The sequence below is a fragment of the Nyctereutes procyonoides genome, unplaced genomic scaffold (assembly GCF_905146905.1).
Source record: "Nyctereutes procyonoides isolate TBG_1078 unplaced genomic scaffold, NYPRO_anot_genome, whole genome shotgun sequence".
Lineage (NCBI taxonomy): Eukaryota > Metazoa > Chordata > Mammalia > Carnivora > Canidae > Nyctereutes > Nyctereutes procyonoides.
The window spans coordinates 9,379,004-9,396,371 of record NW_026575025.1 but is presented as its reverse complement, the minus strand read 5'-3'; the positions used below and the strand labels follow the sequence as shown (position 1 = coordinate 9,396,371).

The following is a 17,368-nucleotide window of genomic DNA, read 5'->3' as shown; positions in this document are numbered from 1 at the left end:
CGTGTCCCCACCCCCACGGGCGCACAAACAGCAGAGACCTAAGCCAATGGTTGGCCGCCTCTGCGGGGCGGGGCCCGACTCCAGCCAATGGCAGGCGGCGGAGGCCGAGGGGGCGGGGCGCCTGCCACAGCTGTGTTCTGGGGAGCAGGGGTGAGGCTGGGTGGGGGACCTGTCAAGATGCCCCAGACTGCGCCTCCTCCTGCTGCCCCCCCCATCGGGCCGCAGCGGGTCTCGGGGGGCTAATAGAGCGTTATCCTCGGCCTCTCACTTCCCCTTTTCCCTTCCTAGGCAAATGTGCTTTTCAGCCTCAGTAATCCCCGTGGCCGCTCGCTAACTCCCTAGAGTCCAGCTGGAGCCTCCACTCCCACCCCCTGTCCCGCAGAGCCTTGTGGGGGCAGGTCTGGAGGTCCGAGGAGCGTTGGGCTAATCCAGCCCCTTCCTTCCCAGCTCCCACCCCACCCCCACCGGCCCCAGGAGACCCGGCTGGAGAAGCCCATGGGTTCCAAAGCTCCTTTCTCACAGTCTGTGCCCAAAGACCCTGCCCACTCTCAGTCCAGGCAAGCGTTGGCCTCGTCGACTCTCCTGGGGTCACGTAGCGCGCCCATGCCCACCCTACTAGTCAGGAAGATTCCACACTGAGCAGGAGGCCAGCGTGTTTGTGTCCCCACTTTTGTTTATCAGTAAAATCTGCCCTGTCTCACCAATGTGACAGTAAGAGCAGAAAATACCAACCTTATAAACTAAACACTTACATGGCACTTACGGTGTGCCAAGTACTGTTCTCAGCGCTTTCCCACATACTCACTCAACTAAAATAGATGTAAAATGAATGGTTCCTTAAAAAAAAAAAAAAGTTCTTTTTTTTTAAAGTAATCTTTACCCCTCAACATGGGGCTTGAGCTCATGATCCGAGATCAAGAGTTGGGTGCTCCACAGACAGAGACAGCCAGGCGCCCCATAAAATGGTTTTTGAAAGTAGGAAGTGCTGATCGTCACAGGCATTGTGGGGCCCCAGTTAAATCACAGGCCCTCTGTGCCCTCTCCACAGAGGAGCTCAGAGGCTAACAGGGTAGGCAGATGGGACACACAAGTTGTCAATGCAAGGACAAAATTACTAAGAAACAGGAAAGGGGAGAAGGGTGGGTCAGAGAGGAATTGGACCACAGCGTTAGCTTAACACTGGAAGACCTCCTGGAGGAGGCGGGCTGCTGTAAACAGTGTCTCTCAATTCTCCACCCATGACCTTTGTCCCTTGGGCTCCTGTCATCGCTGAGTCACCCCTACACCCGCCTCCCCCTCACCAACTTCCTGGCAGCAGGCAAAAGTGCTGGTCAGTGGGAGTCTGGGAATCAGCACAGGGACCAGCCCAGCTCTAACTGCCCTTTAGAGATCCTATCTGGTTCTTCCAGGAGTACAAGGGTCCACTCAGAAGTTTCTGTCTACACCCTCGTCCAACTGCTCTGGGCTCTGGGTGCTCTAAGATACAAGTAAGGTGGGCATAAGAGAGGAAAAGCTCTGGAGAGGAGACCACCAAAGGGAAGGAGCAAGAGCAGCCATGTCTTCAACGGCCTCCTCCTGCCTGGCTCTCCCTATCCACTTCCTTGAGGAGGGCTGAGTGGGAGTCAGAGCTCATGAATGTACTGCACAGAGCTGGAGGGCCCTTCCCTGCTTTATTTTCTGGGCTGGGCCTGGCCTAATCCCCCATCTGCCTCATGGACTAAGTGGGGCCCATATGGAGGGAGACAGGGGCCTGGTGCACTGGGGAGGAACACAGGAGGCCCTCTCTACCAGGCCCAGGGAGGGCTGAGGTGCTGTGTCCAGTCAGGCACTAAACACTCTACAGAGGGACGGTGCCCAGGCTCCTCTCCCCAGAGGGTGTTCCCAGAGGTGTGTGGCACCTCACTCCGGAGTCCACAGAGCCCTGGGGGAGTAGGAAGCCATGGGTGGGGCAGACCCCTCCTCATTCCTGATCCTTCCCACCCCTGAAAGCTGATAGCCGTGGGGCCCTGCCACCGCCCAGGGAGCGTGAAATGGGGTGTGCCGCTGGGCGGCCACAGTGGCTCCTACTGCCGCCCGAGCTCATTCCCTCTCTCCTCTGGCACCCTGACCTGCTCTGTGGGCACTGCCTGGGCATCCTGCCAGCTGCCCCCAGCTCTGCCTGGCCCGGGCCAGGCTAGCCTCTCCCACCTGGCCTGGAAGATGTCCCCCCAGTCCCGGGGAAGAATCAGGGTTGTCAACTCAAGTGCAGGCACCCGAAGGCTGGGTTTCTCCCCTGGAGTCCAGAGAACTCTCCACAGGCAGCATTGCCCTCCTGTCCTAGTCAGACAATAGTGAGACTGAGTGCCCCCTGGGAGCTTTGGAGCCACCCCTGTCAAATAGACATCCTTCCCCAACTCGGTATCTCACCAAGTTGATCCCTGGGGTGTGCCGGCCACTAGAACCTGGGCCTGCCCATCCTCAGGTCTTTTCCTTCTCCACTCGTCCAACCCCGTCTGCCTCCTCTCACCTTTCTTCCTGGAACCCCTTTCCCTACTCAGGCAGCCTCCTGGCCTGTCCCCAAAACTGCTGTCACATGGGGACTATCACAAGTCAGGCTTCAGGCTGGAGGGCCAGGCCAGAGGTCTGAGTTGGGAGCTACCTTCTCCCTGGGTCAGGGCATTTCCTGAGACCCAGGAGCCTGTTTCTGTGTCAGCTCTGACCCCCCAGAGGCTGGTGATGGGACTGGCAGGAGTGACCTTTGCACCTGGGCCTGGGAACACTCAAGGGGCTTGCCTGCCAACATCTCTGGAGAACCCAAGAGAAAAACAGAGCAAAGAATTGGAACAGGAGCCCAGCACCTTCCTGAAGGCTGAGGCCCACTGCCTACTGCTCCAAGGGGAAGGGGGATTAGGCCTGGCTTAGCTCAATGTGGCAGGGTGGGGGGGCCTCAGCATTGCGCAGGCGCAGGTGCCCTGGGAGCCCTTTCCCCCTCCCCCTGCTCACAATAGGGCTTGTGAAGGGAGCCAGCTCCAGCTAGGAAGGTGGGGGCAGGTAGAGGGAAGGAAGCAGCTGCCTGGGGCCCAACAGGCTATGGGGCGTAGCCTGCTGTCCTCCTTCTTCCCAGCACCCCCCTTTCCTCAGGCCTTCAGGCCCTGCCACCCACCCTGAGCTGGAGATTCTGGGCAGCCATACTCATATCCCCAGCCCCCACATATTCACACTCCCTGGGCCCCATTCCCCACCCTGTGGGCAAAAATTCCTTCAGGCAGCTCCTCCTAGTCCATCCTGACCCTCCCAGACACCTCACCTCTCCCTGTTCCAGGATCTCTAGACTAGTGGGCTTAAGGGGCAGGAACCCGGTAGAAGACACAGGTTCCCGTGCACCTGGGGTTTTCTGCCACTGCCTGTCTTTTCAGCTAACCACCCCCTCCAAAGCTCCCATTACCTCCCCTTTCACCTTGGCCAGCCTGGCTCCTTAGAAACTGGGGAGATTTGCAGTGATCCTTCTGGCCATTTCTCACCTTGGCCACCAGGTGTCAGACTTTGCCTAGCTGGGTGGGAGATCCAGTTAGTTTCCACCCTATCCACCGGGCCCTAGAGATTGGGCAAGCTGGGAAGGGGCCTAGAGGAGATCTCTGAACTCAGGAGGCTGAAAGACCTTGAAGGTTGAGGGAAAGAAAGGGCTGGAAGTCTGGTCCTACAGTTCTAAGCTACTCCCTCATTGTCCCCACCCCCACCTCACTGACAAGGGCTTTGTCCACTGCTGGGAATTGGGGAACCAGGCTGAGTCAGGGAGCTCAAGAATTGAAGGGACAAAGGCAGGGACAGTTGTGGCTCCAGAGAAGAAGGGGGAGCTGAGAGGCAGCCATCCATCAGAGCACTCGGCCAGGGGCCTGGATCACTGGCCCTTACCCCGTAGGTTAAGGGGAACAAGGGCTTCCCTTGGCCCTTCCCCATCTGGGGTTGGCTGTGGCCAGTGGGTGAATGCATGCACAGGGTCCATAAGTTGAGTGCTTGAATGAGTCTGTTCATGTCCTGAGAGGGCCCTAAGTCCTTGGGTGTTGGGCCAGTCTTTGCAAAAGCAAGAAGCTGGCAAGGCATTAACTACCCTTTTGCCACCCTCCACCTCTCTATACCCATTCCTACCCCTGCCTCCAAAGTTGCTTCCCCCAAGTGACAGTTCTCTACCTTCTGCACATCTTGTCATACCCAGTTTCCAGATACCCAAGGTGATGCTGGGATTTCTAATCCACCCTGTGCTATCTGGATGGAGGTGATGGGGAAGAGAGGCTTCCCTCCCTCCCTCGCTCTCTCACACCCTTCCCAGCTTTCTTGGAGCTGAAGGACTTCTAGAGGTGTCCTCCTCCCCGAGGACTGCAGGGCCCCAGGCACCCCAGGTTCTTAGGCTGACCTCTGCATGGGTGGGCCCCTGACTCTAAGGCTGTATGTAAAACGTGGCACCTGGCTTGTCGTTGACCAAGAGCTACCTGCCTCATAGTCCACGGCTCCAAAACCCAAAGGAGTGACTCACACCCCCACACCACCATCAGTAGGGAGCTATTTGGGGGAGAGTTCATGAACTCAAGCTCTGTAATGCTTCGGTTTCTGACTTGGCCCTCCCATGTCCACCTCCCCCAGCTTGCTGCCTAGGGCACCTCCTTTGCATCTTCCTCAGGACTGAGTTCGAGTGCTGGCCCATCCTTTCCGGCCACTCTCCTCCCTTGTTCCCCTCTGCTGCCAGTCCTGTGTGCCCTGTGGCTCTCAGACACTCAAAAGCACCATTTCCAGCCCTCTGGAGTCTCGAACCTCGATTCTCTGCCATTCCTGTTTTGTCAGTCCTCAGCCTTGGAAAGTACCCTGTCTTCTCTCTGTCCTTGCCTCTGGTCATCTCTGGCTTGCTAGAGAATGTCACAGTCCATGACAGAGGTGTGTGTGCTGATGTCACCTGGCTCCACATGGCAGCCCAGCAATGCTTTTGATTCCCCTTCTCCGCTCATCCCTGGTTCCATTCTCTAAGGCTCTACATGCTTCTCCAACTGCCAGAGCTCCTGCAGCAATTTCATGTTTAGATCTCCTGTTTAAAAACAACAGCAAACCAGGCAACCACACACAAAACACCTTCCCCAGGGCAGCCCGGGTGGCTCAGCAGTTTAGCGTTGCTTTCAGCCCAGGGTGTGATCCTGGAGACCCGGGATCGAGTCCCACGTCAGGCTCCCTGCATGGAGCCTGCTTCTCCCTCTGCCTGTGTCTCTGCCTCTCTCTCTCTCTCATGAATAAATAAAATTTAAAAACAACAACAAAAAAAAACCTTCCCTGACCCTGCTACCTGCCTCGGTATTCCCTTTGCCACCAACCCCTTCCTCTTTCTTACCACCTCGTTTAAGCTCAGAATTTGATGTCTGCCGCCCAACTGCTCTTGCAAAGGTCACCTGAGACTTCCTGATCTCCCAGTGGGTTTCCCCAGAGTTCTTCCCTCAGCGCTTCTGAGGCACTTCTCTTCTCTTAACTTCTCATACACCATTGTCTTGACACTCTCTAAATCAGCTTACATTAAATGATCAAATACTTTAGTGGGGTGCAGGCATTGTGCTAAAATGCCATAGGGACACTAAAATGAGTAAATCGTGAAACCCGCCCTGGAGACACTGTCAGCTTAAAAGGGAGACAGACATACTGAACTGACCCTTGTCCTGCCCTTGTCCAAATCCTACCTGGAGAGGCCATGCAGAAGCACTGACTGACTGACTGCGTTAGGCGCTGGAAGGGCACTGGTGACCGAAGACACCACTGCCTCCCTTAGAGGGCTTACAGACCAGCACCCTCCCCAGAGGGACACCATCACCCCTTCCCTGACTCCCAGGGCTTTCGCCTGGGTCTTTCTGTAGTTAATCAAATCCTGCCTTAGATTTTAGCATTTAGAACAAGGGATCCCTTTTCTAGGCTGTTTTGTTCAACGAACTAATTCAACACCTTCTTTAAGCTTGCGCCTAAACTGGGATGGAGAGATGGGGAAAACTCAGAGTCTGCCCTGCAAGGAGCTTGCAGTACAGGAGTGCAGGATATGCCTTCCTCCTCCCTGTACTCTGTATAGCTTGCTTGGTGCCTTACACATTGCAGGCTGCTACTCATTTTGCCCCAGCGTGGAGACAGCCCAGATGCCCCCTCCTTCCTATCTCCCCTCCTTCCTATCTCGTTAGGCAGGAAGCAGGCCGGCAGGATATCTAGACAGAGCCTGGGCAGATATCCCTGCTGGAATAGGCTGCAACCCTCTACGGGGCATATTCCCTCCCACTCTGGGACATCCAGCAGTACCCAGCTCGCCCACAAGCAAGTCCAGTAGTTCCTGCACCTGCACTCATGCACTCGTCGGTGATTTCAGGTGAGCAGGTCTTCTCTCCCCAGATGGATTGCAGGCTCCGCAAGAGCAGAAGCTAAGTTAGGTCTCAGACTTCTGGATTTCCTACTCATTAGCATAATGGTGGGCAGGTCTTTAAAGTATTTATCAATTGCTTGGCTTCATTTGTTACTTGCTTCATTTGTTACTTGCTTTGCTTAGGACACATCTCCTGGAGGCCCTGGGAAAATACCTCTGTTACCTGGGAGCAGTCAGCCCCTTAACTAACCCAGTGGCTCTTCACTAGAGGGTCATGGCAGGCTGATCTGTCCCAAGTAACCTATGATTACCAATCACTGCTGCTGTGGCCAGGCACCTCACCTTTATCGTTTCTCTCATCCTTCAAAAAGTCTTAGAAGTCTATCTAATTATGCCCATTTTATAGATGAGGAAGCTGGAGAATAGAGAGCTTTAAGTAATTTTTCCAAAGTCACTCCAGGAGGCTACAAGGCTGGGCCTGGAGCTAAGGCCATCCTTTGAATAGCATGTACCCCACTGGCTTGCAGACCAATCTGAGGTTTTCTCTTGCCTCCTAACCTGCTGTCTTACACTGGAAAGGAAGCAGTCACAGCTGAGACTTGTGACTTGGCCCGCCGTCATCATGTTCCCCAGCAGACCAAGGGGATTGAGGTGAGGGTCACTGCTGGGGGCCCCAGTGGGCGGCCACAGGTGGGGGTCCTGGTAAGGCTGAGGGCTGACATGCGCATGGCCCATCCAAAGGGTAGGTGCACAACTCTGCAGGGGACAGACCTATAAGACCCTTAAAGTAATCTTGAGAGGTGAGGCGCACTGAGCAAAGGCTGCGAGGGGGAAGACAAGATGTTGGAAGGACTAAAAGAACAGGCCGTGGGTGGAGGAGCAGAGTGTGCTGTGCACACCCTCCCTGTGGACAGAGCAAAGCCTCTCCCCCTAGCTCTTTGCCTCTTGAGCTATCCCCCGGACTGTCAGGTTCCAAGCCAGTTGGGCGCACAGGAGCCCAGGAGGGGAAGGGCCAGGAGGAGGGGCAAGGCCACAGTGGAGTCCTGGGGCAAGCATTTTATTTGTTAATACAAGAATAGAAATTCTGCAATAAATATAATCTAATAAATAACATCTCCAAATAAATAAATATTAATACAACAAACTTAGAGTCATGAGTGGGTGAGGCTGGGGGGCAGGGCCTGGGGGAGCTGCCCCCCCGCACCTCGCAATGCTACTGCAATGTAAACTTTCAGGGAACCCTGTGGCTGTGGCTCTGGTTGCCCTCCCCAGCCTGGGCAACCCTCAGACAGCCTGGAAAGGGGATGGGGAGGAGGCACCATGACGCCAATGACAAGATGCAAGGCAAGGTCCTTTTGGCTGTCATCCTGTGCCACCGACGGCCCTGGGTCCCGTCTGTCCCTGCCCCTATGTTTTTGGTATGACCTACAATGCAGACCCTACCTCTTCTACTTTCAAAGCCCATCTCTTCCTGTTTGGACTTGCCATTGTGTCTGTTTCCTGAATTGGGTGTACTGAGTTATTTGGGGGTAGGGGAGCAACCCCCATCTAGGAAGAGTGGGGCAGCCAAAGGGTTTCACCCCAGAAAGGCATGTACTGTAGTGGCCCCCCTCCCTGCCCCAGAAGCATGCTTCCTGGAAGTGCTACAGGAGGGGCTGTGTGGCACTAGCGAGTGCTGGGCAGGAAGCAGGAAGCCAAGAGAGTCTTTGCACCAACCTGAACCACTTAGAGCTCCCTGAAGCACTCCTTCCTGTGGAAATGGGACCAGGCCTATTGCACCTCTTCCCCAGACCTGCAGGACTCTGGGAAGCAGGGAAGGGACAGGCCTTATTGCATCACACCCTCTTCCAAGACTAGAGAGAGCCAAAGGCTCATGGCTTCTGTCTCCTGGCTCAACAGGTGTTGGCACACAGCTTTCTCCCCACCCTCCCCCCCACCAGAGTAGGAGCAGGGTTTGAAGGAGGAAGGGAGGGTGGAGGTGGTAAAGGTCAGAGATCAGAAGCCGTGGGCCTCCAGATGCAGGGTCACTGCAGCCGCAGGGGGCTGCATCTTCTTCTTGAGCCGGTTGAAGTCCTTGGCTGAGCGCCACAGCCAGGTCTGCAGCTCCTTCAGCAGCCAGAAGTCATCCATCTTCTGGAGGAAGTCGCTGTGGGCAGGGCCGGGGGCCCAGGTGGGCTCAGTTCCTGGCAGGGGCTGGGGCAGCGGGTAGCCCAGAGCCGCCATGACGCCCGCGATGCTGCCCAGCAGCCCCTGGAGGCTGGTGCAGAAGTGGGCCAGGCTGCGGCGCAGCTCAGCCGTGGCGGCCTGGCGGTTGAGGCCCCGCAAGTAGCACAGCAGGTGGCTGTAGGCCTCATAGTTCTGGGTCAGCCGCAGTTTGTCGTTGAGGCTTCGCCACACATCCAAGTTGACCGTGGCCCTGGGCAGAGTCTCTGCCCCCAGCCGAGGTGGGTTGAAGTCAGGCTCGTTGAAAGGGGGGCCCAGGTAGTTCAGCTGTGAAAAGGAGAGGGCGATGGGGAAGGGGGAGGGCCGAGAGCCAGCGGCCACCAGGAGATACCTGCCCCCAGAGCTTCTATGTCCCCTGTCCCCTGACACTGGGCCCCTCTCTGTTCCAGGGTCTCCCCTAAGTTTCTCCAGGGATGTCATTTGTATGGAGGTGACAGCTGGGGCAGTGGGGGTGATGAACTCTCCTATGGAGAGGTGTGGAAAGAGAAAAACACACAGGAGATGCTCAGGGAGAACGTGCTGATTGGCTGTGTGTGTAAGCCGAGGGACGTGCCCGCCGAGGGATGTGCCCACTGTGGGGCAGGGCAGAGAGGAAGAGGAGCCAGGAGGACCCAGGAGGCCAGGCTGCAGAGGTGGAAGGTGGGCCAGAAGAGTGCAGAGCCAAGAAGAGGAGTTCAGAAGGCAGCAGTGCTCAGCAGTATGGCTGCAAAACAGAGATCAAGGAGAATGAGCCTTAGAAAATTCTGTTGGGTTTGGCAGGGAGGAGGTGCCTGACAACCTTGGAAAGAGCTGTTTCAGTGGCCTAGAGGCCAGATTGCAGGGGGTTAAGGAGTGAGTGGGTGGAGAGGAAGCGGAGGCAGAGGGTGTAGACCACTCCTTCGAGAAATTTGGCAGGGAAAGCCAGGAGAGAGAAAGGGTCGGGAGCTAGAGGGGGTAGCAGAGTCAAGCAAAGGTTTTTGGCCAGGGAAGGGAAAAGCGAGTGGGAAGGCAGAGGGGCCCGTGGGAATCAGAGCTCCATTGGCCTCCTGACATGCCTGGTCCTACCCGCAGAAGGGCAGGGAATAGACAGTACTCACTAAACACGAAGACCCCAAGTCAGGGCTCATGGGAGCAGGGGCTGCAGAAGGAAGAAACTGAGGCAGTCTCTAGCACTGGGCTGGAGGAAGGGTATAGGAGGCAGTCTGGGGAAGTGGACAGAGATTTGCCAACCCTCAAGGGAGAGGCCTGGGGCCCAGGGAGAGGGCTGAGGGGGACGTTTCAGCTGGAGAGAAAGGGAGCAGTGTGGGGCGAGGCCTGGGATAGGCAAGGGCCCAGGGGGAGGTTCACACGCTGACAAGCACAGAGACAAACTAATTTCCTCGGTGTATCCTGGGGCTGGAGCCAGCTCCCCCGCCACCCTCCTCCCCTTTCTTTCCCTGGCTCCAGAGTAGGGTCTGGGATGTGGAAGAGGAACACGGGAAGAGGGGGCCAGTTCCCCATGGTCCTCAGCAACTCTGACCCCCTTTTCTTCTCTCCTGGGCTCTCTGAACACCTCTGGATTGACCCCAGATCCTTATGGCACAACTTTCATTCATACCCTGAACCTCCTGCACTGCTGGCCTGGCTTTCCTGCAGCCCCCTTCCCCCAAGTCCCCCCTAGGAGGCCCAGCTAGGATGGGAGAGGCAGACAGAAGGGAGGCCCATGGGTCCAGAGCAGCAGGGCCCCAGGTCTGGGGCAGAGGCGAGCTGGAACACAGGCATGGGAGGTGGGGCCCCTCCATCCCCACCCAGCCCCGCCCGTGCAAGAGACACCACAACACGGTGTAAACAGAAGAGACTTCCCCAGCCCCCAGGGGGAGGCGGGCGGCTGGGCCGGCAGCCAGTGGGGCAATGGGCCAAGGCGGGTGCGAGGCCTGCCCACATGCCTAGTCCTGGGGCCAGGGATGGGGAGGAGGGGGGCACCTAAGAGGGAAGGGCAGGCAATAGGCCAGACATGGGGACCGTTTGGAACCAAAGGGCCCCCCTGGTCACTGTTGCCCACCGGGACCCCTCCACCATCCTGTCTCTCTCCCACCAACTTCTTCTCTCCCTTGCCCAGCTCCCAGACCTTGCCGTTGCCCCGGGTACTCACGTAGGTCCCAGCCAAACTGCGGAGTTGGTGCTCCAGGTAGCGGGTGAGGTCGTAGGTTTTCTGGATGGAGGGGCCAGGCCCTGGGTCCCCAGTGCGATTGAGGGCTGGCACTGCAGGGAGGTGCCAAAGCACAGCACACAGGCAAGCTAACATCCCCCACGAGTCCCCTATGGACAGGACGGGCAAGAAGCCATGAGAGCAGGCCCAGGCCCAGTGGACAACAATGCAGCTGGCCGCCCCTTGGGTGTCTGTCCCCACCTTGGGCCGGGTAGGGGGGTGGGGGGCCGCCAGATGGGAGGCAGGGGGGAAGGAGGAGGGGAGCATGTCTGTCCTGGGTGTGTGAGTATAGAGGCACGTATGTGTGGATGAGGATTTGGCCTCTGTGTGTGCATCTACCAGTATATATTGGAGAGTATATTAATGTGTCAGCTAATAAAGAGTCACCATATGTATGCCAACATGTATGTGTGCGTATGTGGAGGGATGGGGCCAGGCCTAGGGTCTGTGAATCAGTGTTCCCGGGATCAGCCTCCTCCCCCAGCCTCCCAGTCCCACTGGAGCCAAGGGGTGGGAAACAGCACATATCCCCGCTGCCAGCTGAGAGCAGGCAGCCCTGGGAAGGGCACGGGAGAGGCTGCCCCAAGACAAGTCCAAGCCGAGCCACAGGAGGCAAGGGCTAGGGTTAGATCCCCAGGGTCCGGCTGAAGGACATAGGGCTGGCTCTCATAGTCAGTGGTGGGTACATTCTAGCATAGGATTCCTGGGCATGGACTGGTAGGGTGGAGATTTGCCCCATTCTTATCTAGGAGGTTGGATGGGGAAAAGTGACCTGAATGAGTGTTGTTTGGTTGGTTGGTTTGGTTTTTTGAAAATTCTATTTATTTATTTCAGAGGGGGGGGGGGGTTGCATGAGTGGGGGAGGGGCGGGGGGGCAGAAACAGACTCCCTGCTGAGCATGGAGCCCGACTGGGGGACCATGAGGGGGACCCTGAGATCATGACCTGAGCCGAAATTGAGAGAGTCGAATGAGAAACCAACTAAGCCACCCAAACACTCCCCTGAATGAGGTCCTTTGATCAGCTTGCAGTGGAGACAGGGTGGAGATGGGGTAAGTGAGAGAGGGGAGGGAATATGATGTATTGGATGGGTTTGGCTTGTCAGCCAATGGTGCTGGAGAATTTGGACATCTTGGGATACCAGAGCCCAGGGGTCAGTGCCATGACGACAGACATAGGTTGTTGGGAAACATGATTTTCCTGGCTTTTAGGTGAGGTCCAAGGTGAAGAGAACAAGGCTAGGATTCAGTGGGCACCGGGGCTGGGTAAAGGCAATTAGGGTTAGGTTGGGGTGAGGCTATAATGGGCATTGGGTTAGGTTAGGTTTAAGGACTGGGTTACTTTTAAAGTTTCAGGTTAGTTTATTGGGATTTGGCTGATTGAGTGTGGTTGAGGTTTGAGTCCAGCTGGGGATGTGGTTAGGTTTGGACAGGCACAGGGTTCGCTGGGGCCAAGGTTTGTGAATGTGTTGATTTAGATGTCAGATGGGGTAACACACAGTACGTCACTAAGAGTAGGGCTCGTTTGGGTTTTAAGCTCCAGTAGGTGTGAGATCACGAGTAGTTTCTTCTGCTTTCTATTTTCTACTTTCAAAGTTTTATAATGACATTTGTTGCCGTGATAGTTAGAAATGACTTGGACACGGGGTTTGACAAATTGACCGCACTTAGAGGGGAAGATTGGAGCTAGTCGTAATGCTGGGTCAGGGTTTTAGAGAGGGTTGAAGACTCAAACTGTATAGAATGTCTATTACAGGGCAGAGGAGTCAGGTGGGGACTTCTGCAGTGGCCCAATCCATCAGTCTTGACCCTTTCAGAGGCTTGGCTACAACATTATTGATGGTGTCTGGGCACGGGCAGGGTGGGAGAGTGCACCAGGCTCAGAGACCCTGCCCCTGGGGGTGAGGGGCTCTTGGTTTGAGACCGTAGGTGGCTGCATGTTAAGTCAGAGATCAGGATCAGGCACATGACTGACCCTCTTGTCCTCATCCCCATCTGCAGCCCGCGGCTTCACCCCTTTCCTCATTCTGCCTCTCCACACCTAGCTTCTGCTGACTGCTTTCCCTTCCATCCACTGTTCCTCACATGCCAAGAGGATTCCAGGCCTTGCTCCTCTATGCCAAGCCTTGGGCTGCCCTCAGTCTGCGTATCTGGTAGAGTCACTCCCAAGATCCTAAGGGTACAACATGGGGTTGGTTTTGGAGGTTGGAGACCTGCCGAGGTGGGCAGTGGCCCTTCCAGCCTTGAGTTAGCAGCCGTGCTGAGGGTCCCAGCTGAAACTCAGATTGGGAGCTGGGCTCACCTCTTTCCCCCACCCTGCTTTGGGCAGCCCTATTGGCCAGACTCCTGAGACTGGGTTTTGCCCTCGCCATGGGAGAGGTGGAGCACAGGGTCAGGAACCCAAATCTGGTCTTGTTTTGTCTCCCCTTCTGGGTCTGTAGGACATCCCTGGGGAGAACTGGCTCCCTACGCAGGGACAACAGGGGGAGAAGCCTTTGGATAAACAAGAGCTAAGTCATCTGGGCAGAAAAACGGCTCATGAAATTAACCAGACCAGACGAGGCCCGTGTTTCCAGGAATATTTCAGTTCTGAGGTAACTGTGTCACTGCAGGCAGGGGGTGGGGTGGGGGCAGGGGAAGGAGCAGAAGGATCCGACTGACCCTCCCATGGAAAGAGGAAGGAGTCTCAGGTGTCTAGAAGGAGAAGAGGCTAGAACAGGAGAAAGGGGACTGGGCTCTGCTCTCTACTACAACAGCTTCCACTCTGGGCAAGATGTCCCCATATCTCAGACAGCAAACTGATAGCCATCTGGGGCAAAGAACACCTGTGGCTTACTTGTAAGTAGTGCAACTCTGAGCCGCCTGCAGCTTGCCTGCATCACTAGGAGGGAGGATTGGGTGGGCATCCTGGAGCCCTCTTCCATCCTTGTGTGTGTGTGCAGGTGGACCTGGCCCCTGGGGGCTGCGTCCTGGGCCCCCTCCCCCCAGTCCTGGCCCCTAGCCCAGCCCCCACCCCAGTTCTGCCTCCGGCTGCTGCCCACTGATTGTTTACATCCCGTCTTCCCTTGTGTTTATAAATCCGGCTGAGCACGTGAGGAGCTAATGAGCACAGCTCACGTTTCCTGCTGGAGCCCCCCACCCCCCATCCTGGCCCCCACCGGGGCGGTCCCTAATTCCATCCAGATCCCTGGGCCCTGGGAACCTAGGCTCCCCTCATGAACACACACACACACACACACACACACACACACACACACACACACTCAGCCCATGCAAGCGCATGGCCACCCTGACACGACTGCACAGGCTGCACAGGCAGGCAGACCCTCATCTGCATGTCTTCAGCCTGCTGCCCCTTGATCCCTCGTCTGCCCAGGCTGACCCCATTCAGTGAGGGTGGGGGGCTCAGTGGGGCAGCTATGCCAGAGCAGTCAGGATGGGTAGGACGAATCAGCCAGGAGACTGCACCTGGGATTGGTGCATAGGAGCCATCAATCAAAAAACATAGAAGCCAAGAAGGCATCACAAAGCCCCAGAGGTGCTGAAAAATGTGGGAGCCTGCCCACGACCAGCATACCGACCAGCATCCCGGTGACCTTGGAGGGATCTACTGAGGGGAACTGGGGTAAGGAAGTGGATTCCGGGGCTGTGTGTCCACTGTAGTGTGAGATCCAGGCACTGAGACTATAGGAAGTGGCCCTTGGGGGCTCCTCCTGACCTGCCTCCTCAGGGAAAAGCTCACAGAAACAGCCCATGTTTCCTTGTCCCAGACTGGGCTGGCTGCCCTCCCCTCGTCTCCTCTCCCATCCCCGTTCCATCCTCTCCTGGGTTTCCTATGCCCCAGGTCTCCTAGAAGTGCTTAGTGAGTGAGTACACAGGGGCCCAGAAGTCAGGAGCCTGAGCTTGGCCACCAACCCATCAGGTGACTGGGCTTGTGTGAGGACTGCACTGCGCAGCACCCGTGAAAGCAGAACCGTGTGGGGCCACATCTCTGCTGTCGTCGGCAACAGCTCCCTCCCTCTGTTTCTCTTCCAGCCTAAATGATAGGAGAAACTGAGGCCCAGGGAAGGAAGCAGACAGGTGGGCCGGCTGCCCTGCCTTGTGGAGTCAATATGGATATAGTTGAGCTGTCAGGGTGAGAGGGTTCCGGATTGTGCTGCAAGAGGACCCTGGGTGTTCCCAAGGGGTGCAGGATGGGGGGTGGGGGGTGCTGGGCAGCCAGCTGAGAGCCAGACTAGGGGACCAAGAAAAGGAAATAGTCTGGGCAAGTGTGTGGGTGAGTTTGAAAGGGTGTTGGTATTCAGAGGTGTGGGAGGGGCTGGGAGGGAGCCGGCAGGAGCCAGGGTGTGAATAGGCAGGTGGGATTGGATTGCGGGGAGGAATGTGAAGTGTCAGTAATAGAGTAGCTGGTGTGGCCTGGTGGTGTGCACAAGTGTGAACAGGGCCGGAGCGCAGGGCTCTGTGGAGGGCAGAGGGAGCCATTACACCAGTCTGCAAGAGAGACTGGGGAAGGGAGGGCTGCTAGGTGACACTTGTTGCCATCTGCCTGGTGCCTGTTTTCTCCCCTGGTTGAGTGGGTGTCTCCAGGGCAGTGAGGGTGGCAGAGCCAAACTGCGAAAGGGTGGGGGCAGGGTCTGGTGTGTCAGAGGAATGTGTCCCTGGGTCCCGAGGGAGGGGCAGTGTGTGCTCAGAGCCGGAAACGGGGTCTGTGGGGGTTGTGAAAGCCGGGAGGTGTCAGCCCCTCTGGGTCAGGGTCAGGGTCAGACAGTGCCTGACACAGATGTGTGTCCAGTACCGTCACCCACAGCCTCTCTCCAAGGCTGGGGACCCCCGGCGCCCCTCCCCTCCTGCCCCCGCCGGGAGGGCCGGGCCGGGCCGGCGCTGGAGGAAACTGGGACGGGGTCCTCAGGGACGGGGGTCTGTGGGGGTGAGGCCTTCTGGGGCGCAGTGTGGAGTCACTGGGAAGGAGGGTGGGGAGGGCAGAGACCAGGGGACTCCGGCGAGGCCCGGGGCGCCGGGGGTTTCCCTCGAGGGGCTCGGCTCGGGCCCCCCGGCGGCGGCCGCTCGCTGGCCCTCCCCACGGCGGTGACCTCTCGCTCCCCGGCCCCCTGCCCGCGGCGGCGGCGCCTTCCCCCTGTGTGGCCCCGGCGCCCCCGGCCCCGCCCCCGGCCCGCTCCCGCCCGGTCGCTCCCTTCCCGGCGGCGGGGGCGGGGGCGGGGTCCGGGGCGCCGGGCTCCGGGCTCGGCCCGGCCGCTGCCCTTTCCCGCGCGTCAATTCCCCGCCCTCCCGCGGGCCGCCGGGGCCGAGCGGCCGCTGCCCCGCTCCCGGGCCGGCGACCGACGTTCTCCCGCCCGGTCCGGCGCGGCTGCGCCCGTCCCCCGCACTAATCACTCCCAGGCCACGGCGGGCCGGACCGGGGCTCGCCGCCGCCGCCCGCGCCGCCGCCCGGCCCCTACCTGCCGCCAGCTCGCCGGCCGCGGGCAGCATGGTGGGCTCCGGCCGCGCGGCGCGCAGCGAGGAAGCCGCGAGTCCCGGGGCCCGGCCCGGCCCGGCCCGGCCCGGCCCGGCCCGGCTCTGCCCTCCGCCCTCCGCCCTCCTCTCCTCCCGCCCGCCCTCCTTCCCGCCCTCCCCTCCCCGCGGGCCGCGGAGGGAGCGCGGCGGCCCGAGGTGTCGGCCTCCCCGCGCCTGCCGCCGGCGCGGCCTCGGCTCCCCGCCTCCTCCCGCGCCCCCCGCGCCCCCCCGCGCCCCGCCGCGCCCCGCCGCGGACTCGCTCGCCCCAACTTTCGCGGGACTGCTTCCGCCGGCAGCCCCGGGACCCCGCCTGGCGGGGCTCCAGGTCGCCGGCTCCCCGGGTCAGCGGGTCGCGCTCCGGCCCCCGGCGCCGACTTGAGGAATGCCGCGTCCCCGCCCGGCCCCTCTCGAGGGCGCCCGCCCTGCCTCCCCCGGCCCGAGCCCCGCCGGCGGGGTAGCTGCCGCTCCCCACCCGGCCCCGGCTCGCGGCTCCCGGGGGGTGGGGGGAGCACGGGGACCGGATCTCGCGGCTCCCGGGCGGAGGCGGGGGCCGGGGCCTCGGACGCCGGGCTCCTACCTGCTCGGAGGTCCATGGGGCTGGGGGCCGGGCCGGCCGGGCGCGGCTGCTCTCCCGGAGGCTGGCGGAGTGGGAGGGCGAGCCGCGGCTCCGGCGAAGCTTTAATAATCCCATCCGCCAGGCCCACTCGCAGGTTTTTTTCGCTCGGTTTCGGATTTTTTTTTTTTTTCGGTGTGGGACATTCTGCAAACTTTTTTTTTTTTTTTCTGACGTGTAAAGCTGTAACCACAAATTGTAGCGGCCCTCCCCGGGGTGGGGGGAGGAGGGGGGGAGGAGGGAAGGGAGGGCTTCTGGGGCTCCTCTCCCTCCCACAACACCGAGGGGGGGTGAGGTGAGGCGAGGCTGCGGCGGTACCACCCTGGGCCTCCTGGGGGAGGGGGCGGGGAGGGCATCTGTCCGTCGGCAGAGTCCTGGAGCCAGGGGAGTGAGCCGCCCGGTTCTGTACTCCTCGGACGGCGTCGACCTGGGGTGTGGGGTCCCGGCGCTCACCCTACCTCTGCCTCCTCATCTCTAACCTTCCCTCCCCTCCCCCTCCCCCCG

General features: G+C 59.0%; 1 protein-coding gene across 2 annotated transcripts; it reads right to left on the bottom strand.

The window, feature by feature from the left end:
• Nucleotides 1–7,400: 7,400 nt before the first annotated feature.
• On the bottom strand, nt 7,401–16,976 carry CLCF1 (cardiotrophin like cytokine factor 1). 2 transcript variants are annotated; one of them, XM_055308509.1, is made up of 3 exons: nt 16,829–16,976; nt 10,686–10,852; nt 7,401–8,842 (listed from the first exon to the last, which is right to left on the bottom strand). In XM_055308509.1, the coding sequence occupies exons 1-3, from the start codon at nt 16,842–16,844 to the stop codon at nt 8,348–8,350; spliced, it is 678 nt and encodes a 225-aa protein (XP_055164484.1). In that variant the 5' UTR covers nt 16,845–16,976; the 3' UTR covers nt 7,401–8,347. The 2 variants fall into 2 exon arrangements, with proteins under 2 accessions (XP_055164484.1, XP_055164475.1); XM_055308500.1 differs by lacking the exon at nt 16,829–16,976 and adding an exon at nt 16,197–16,268.
• Between the last annotated feature and the right edge of the window lie 392 nt (nt 16,977–17,368).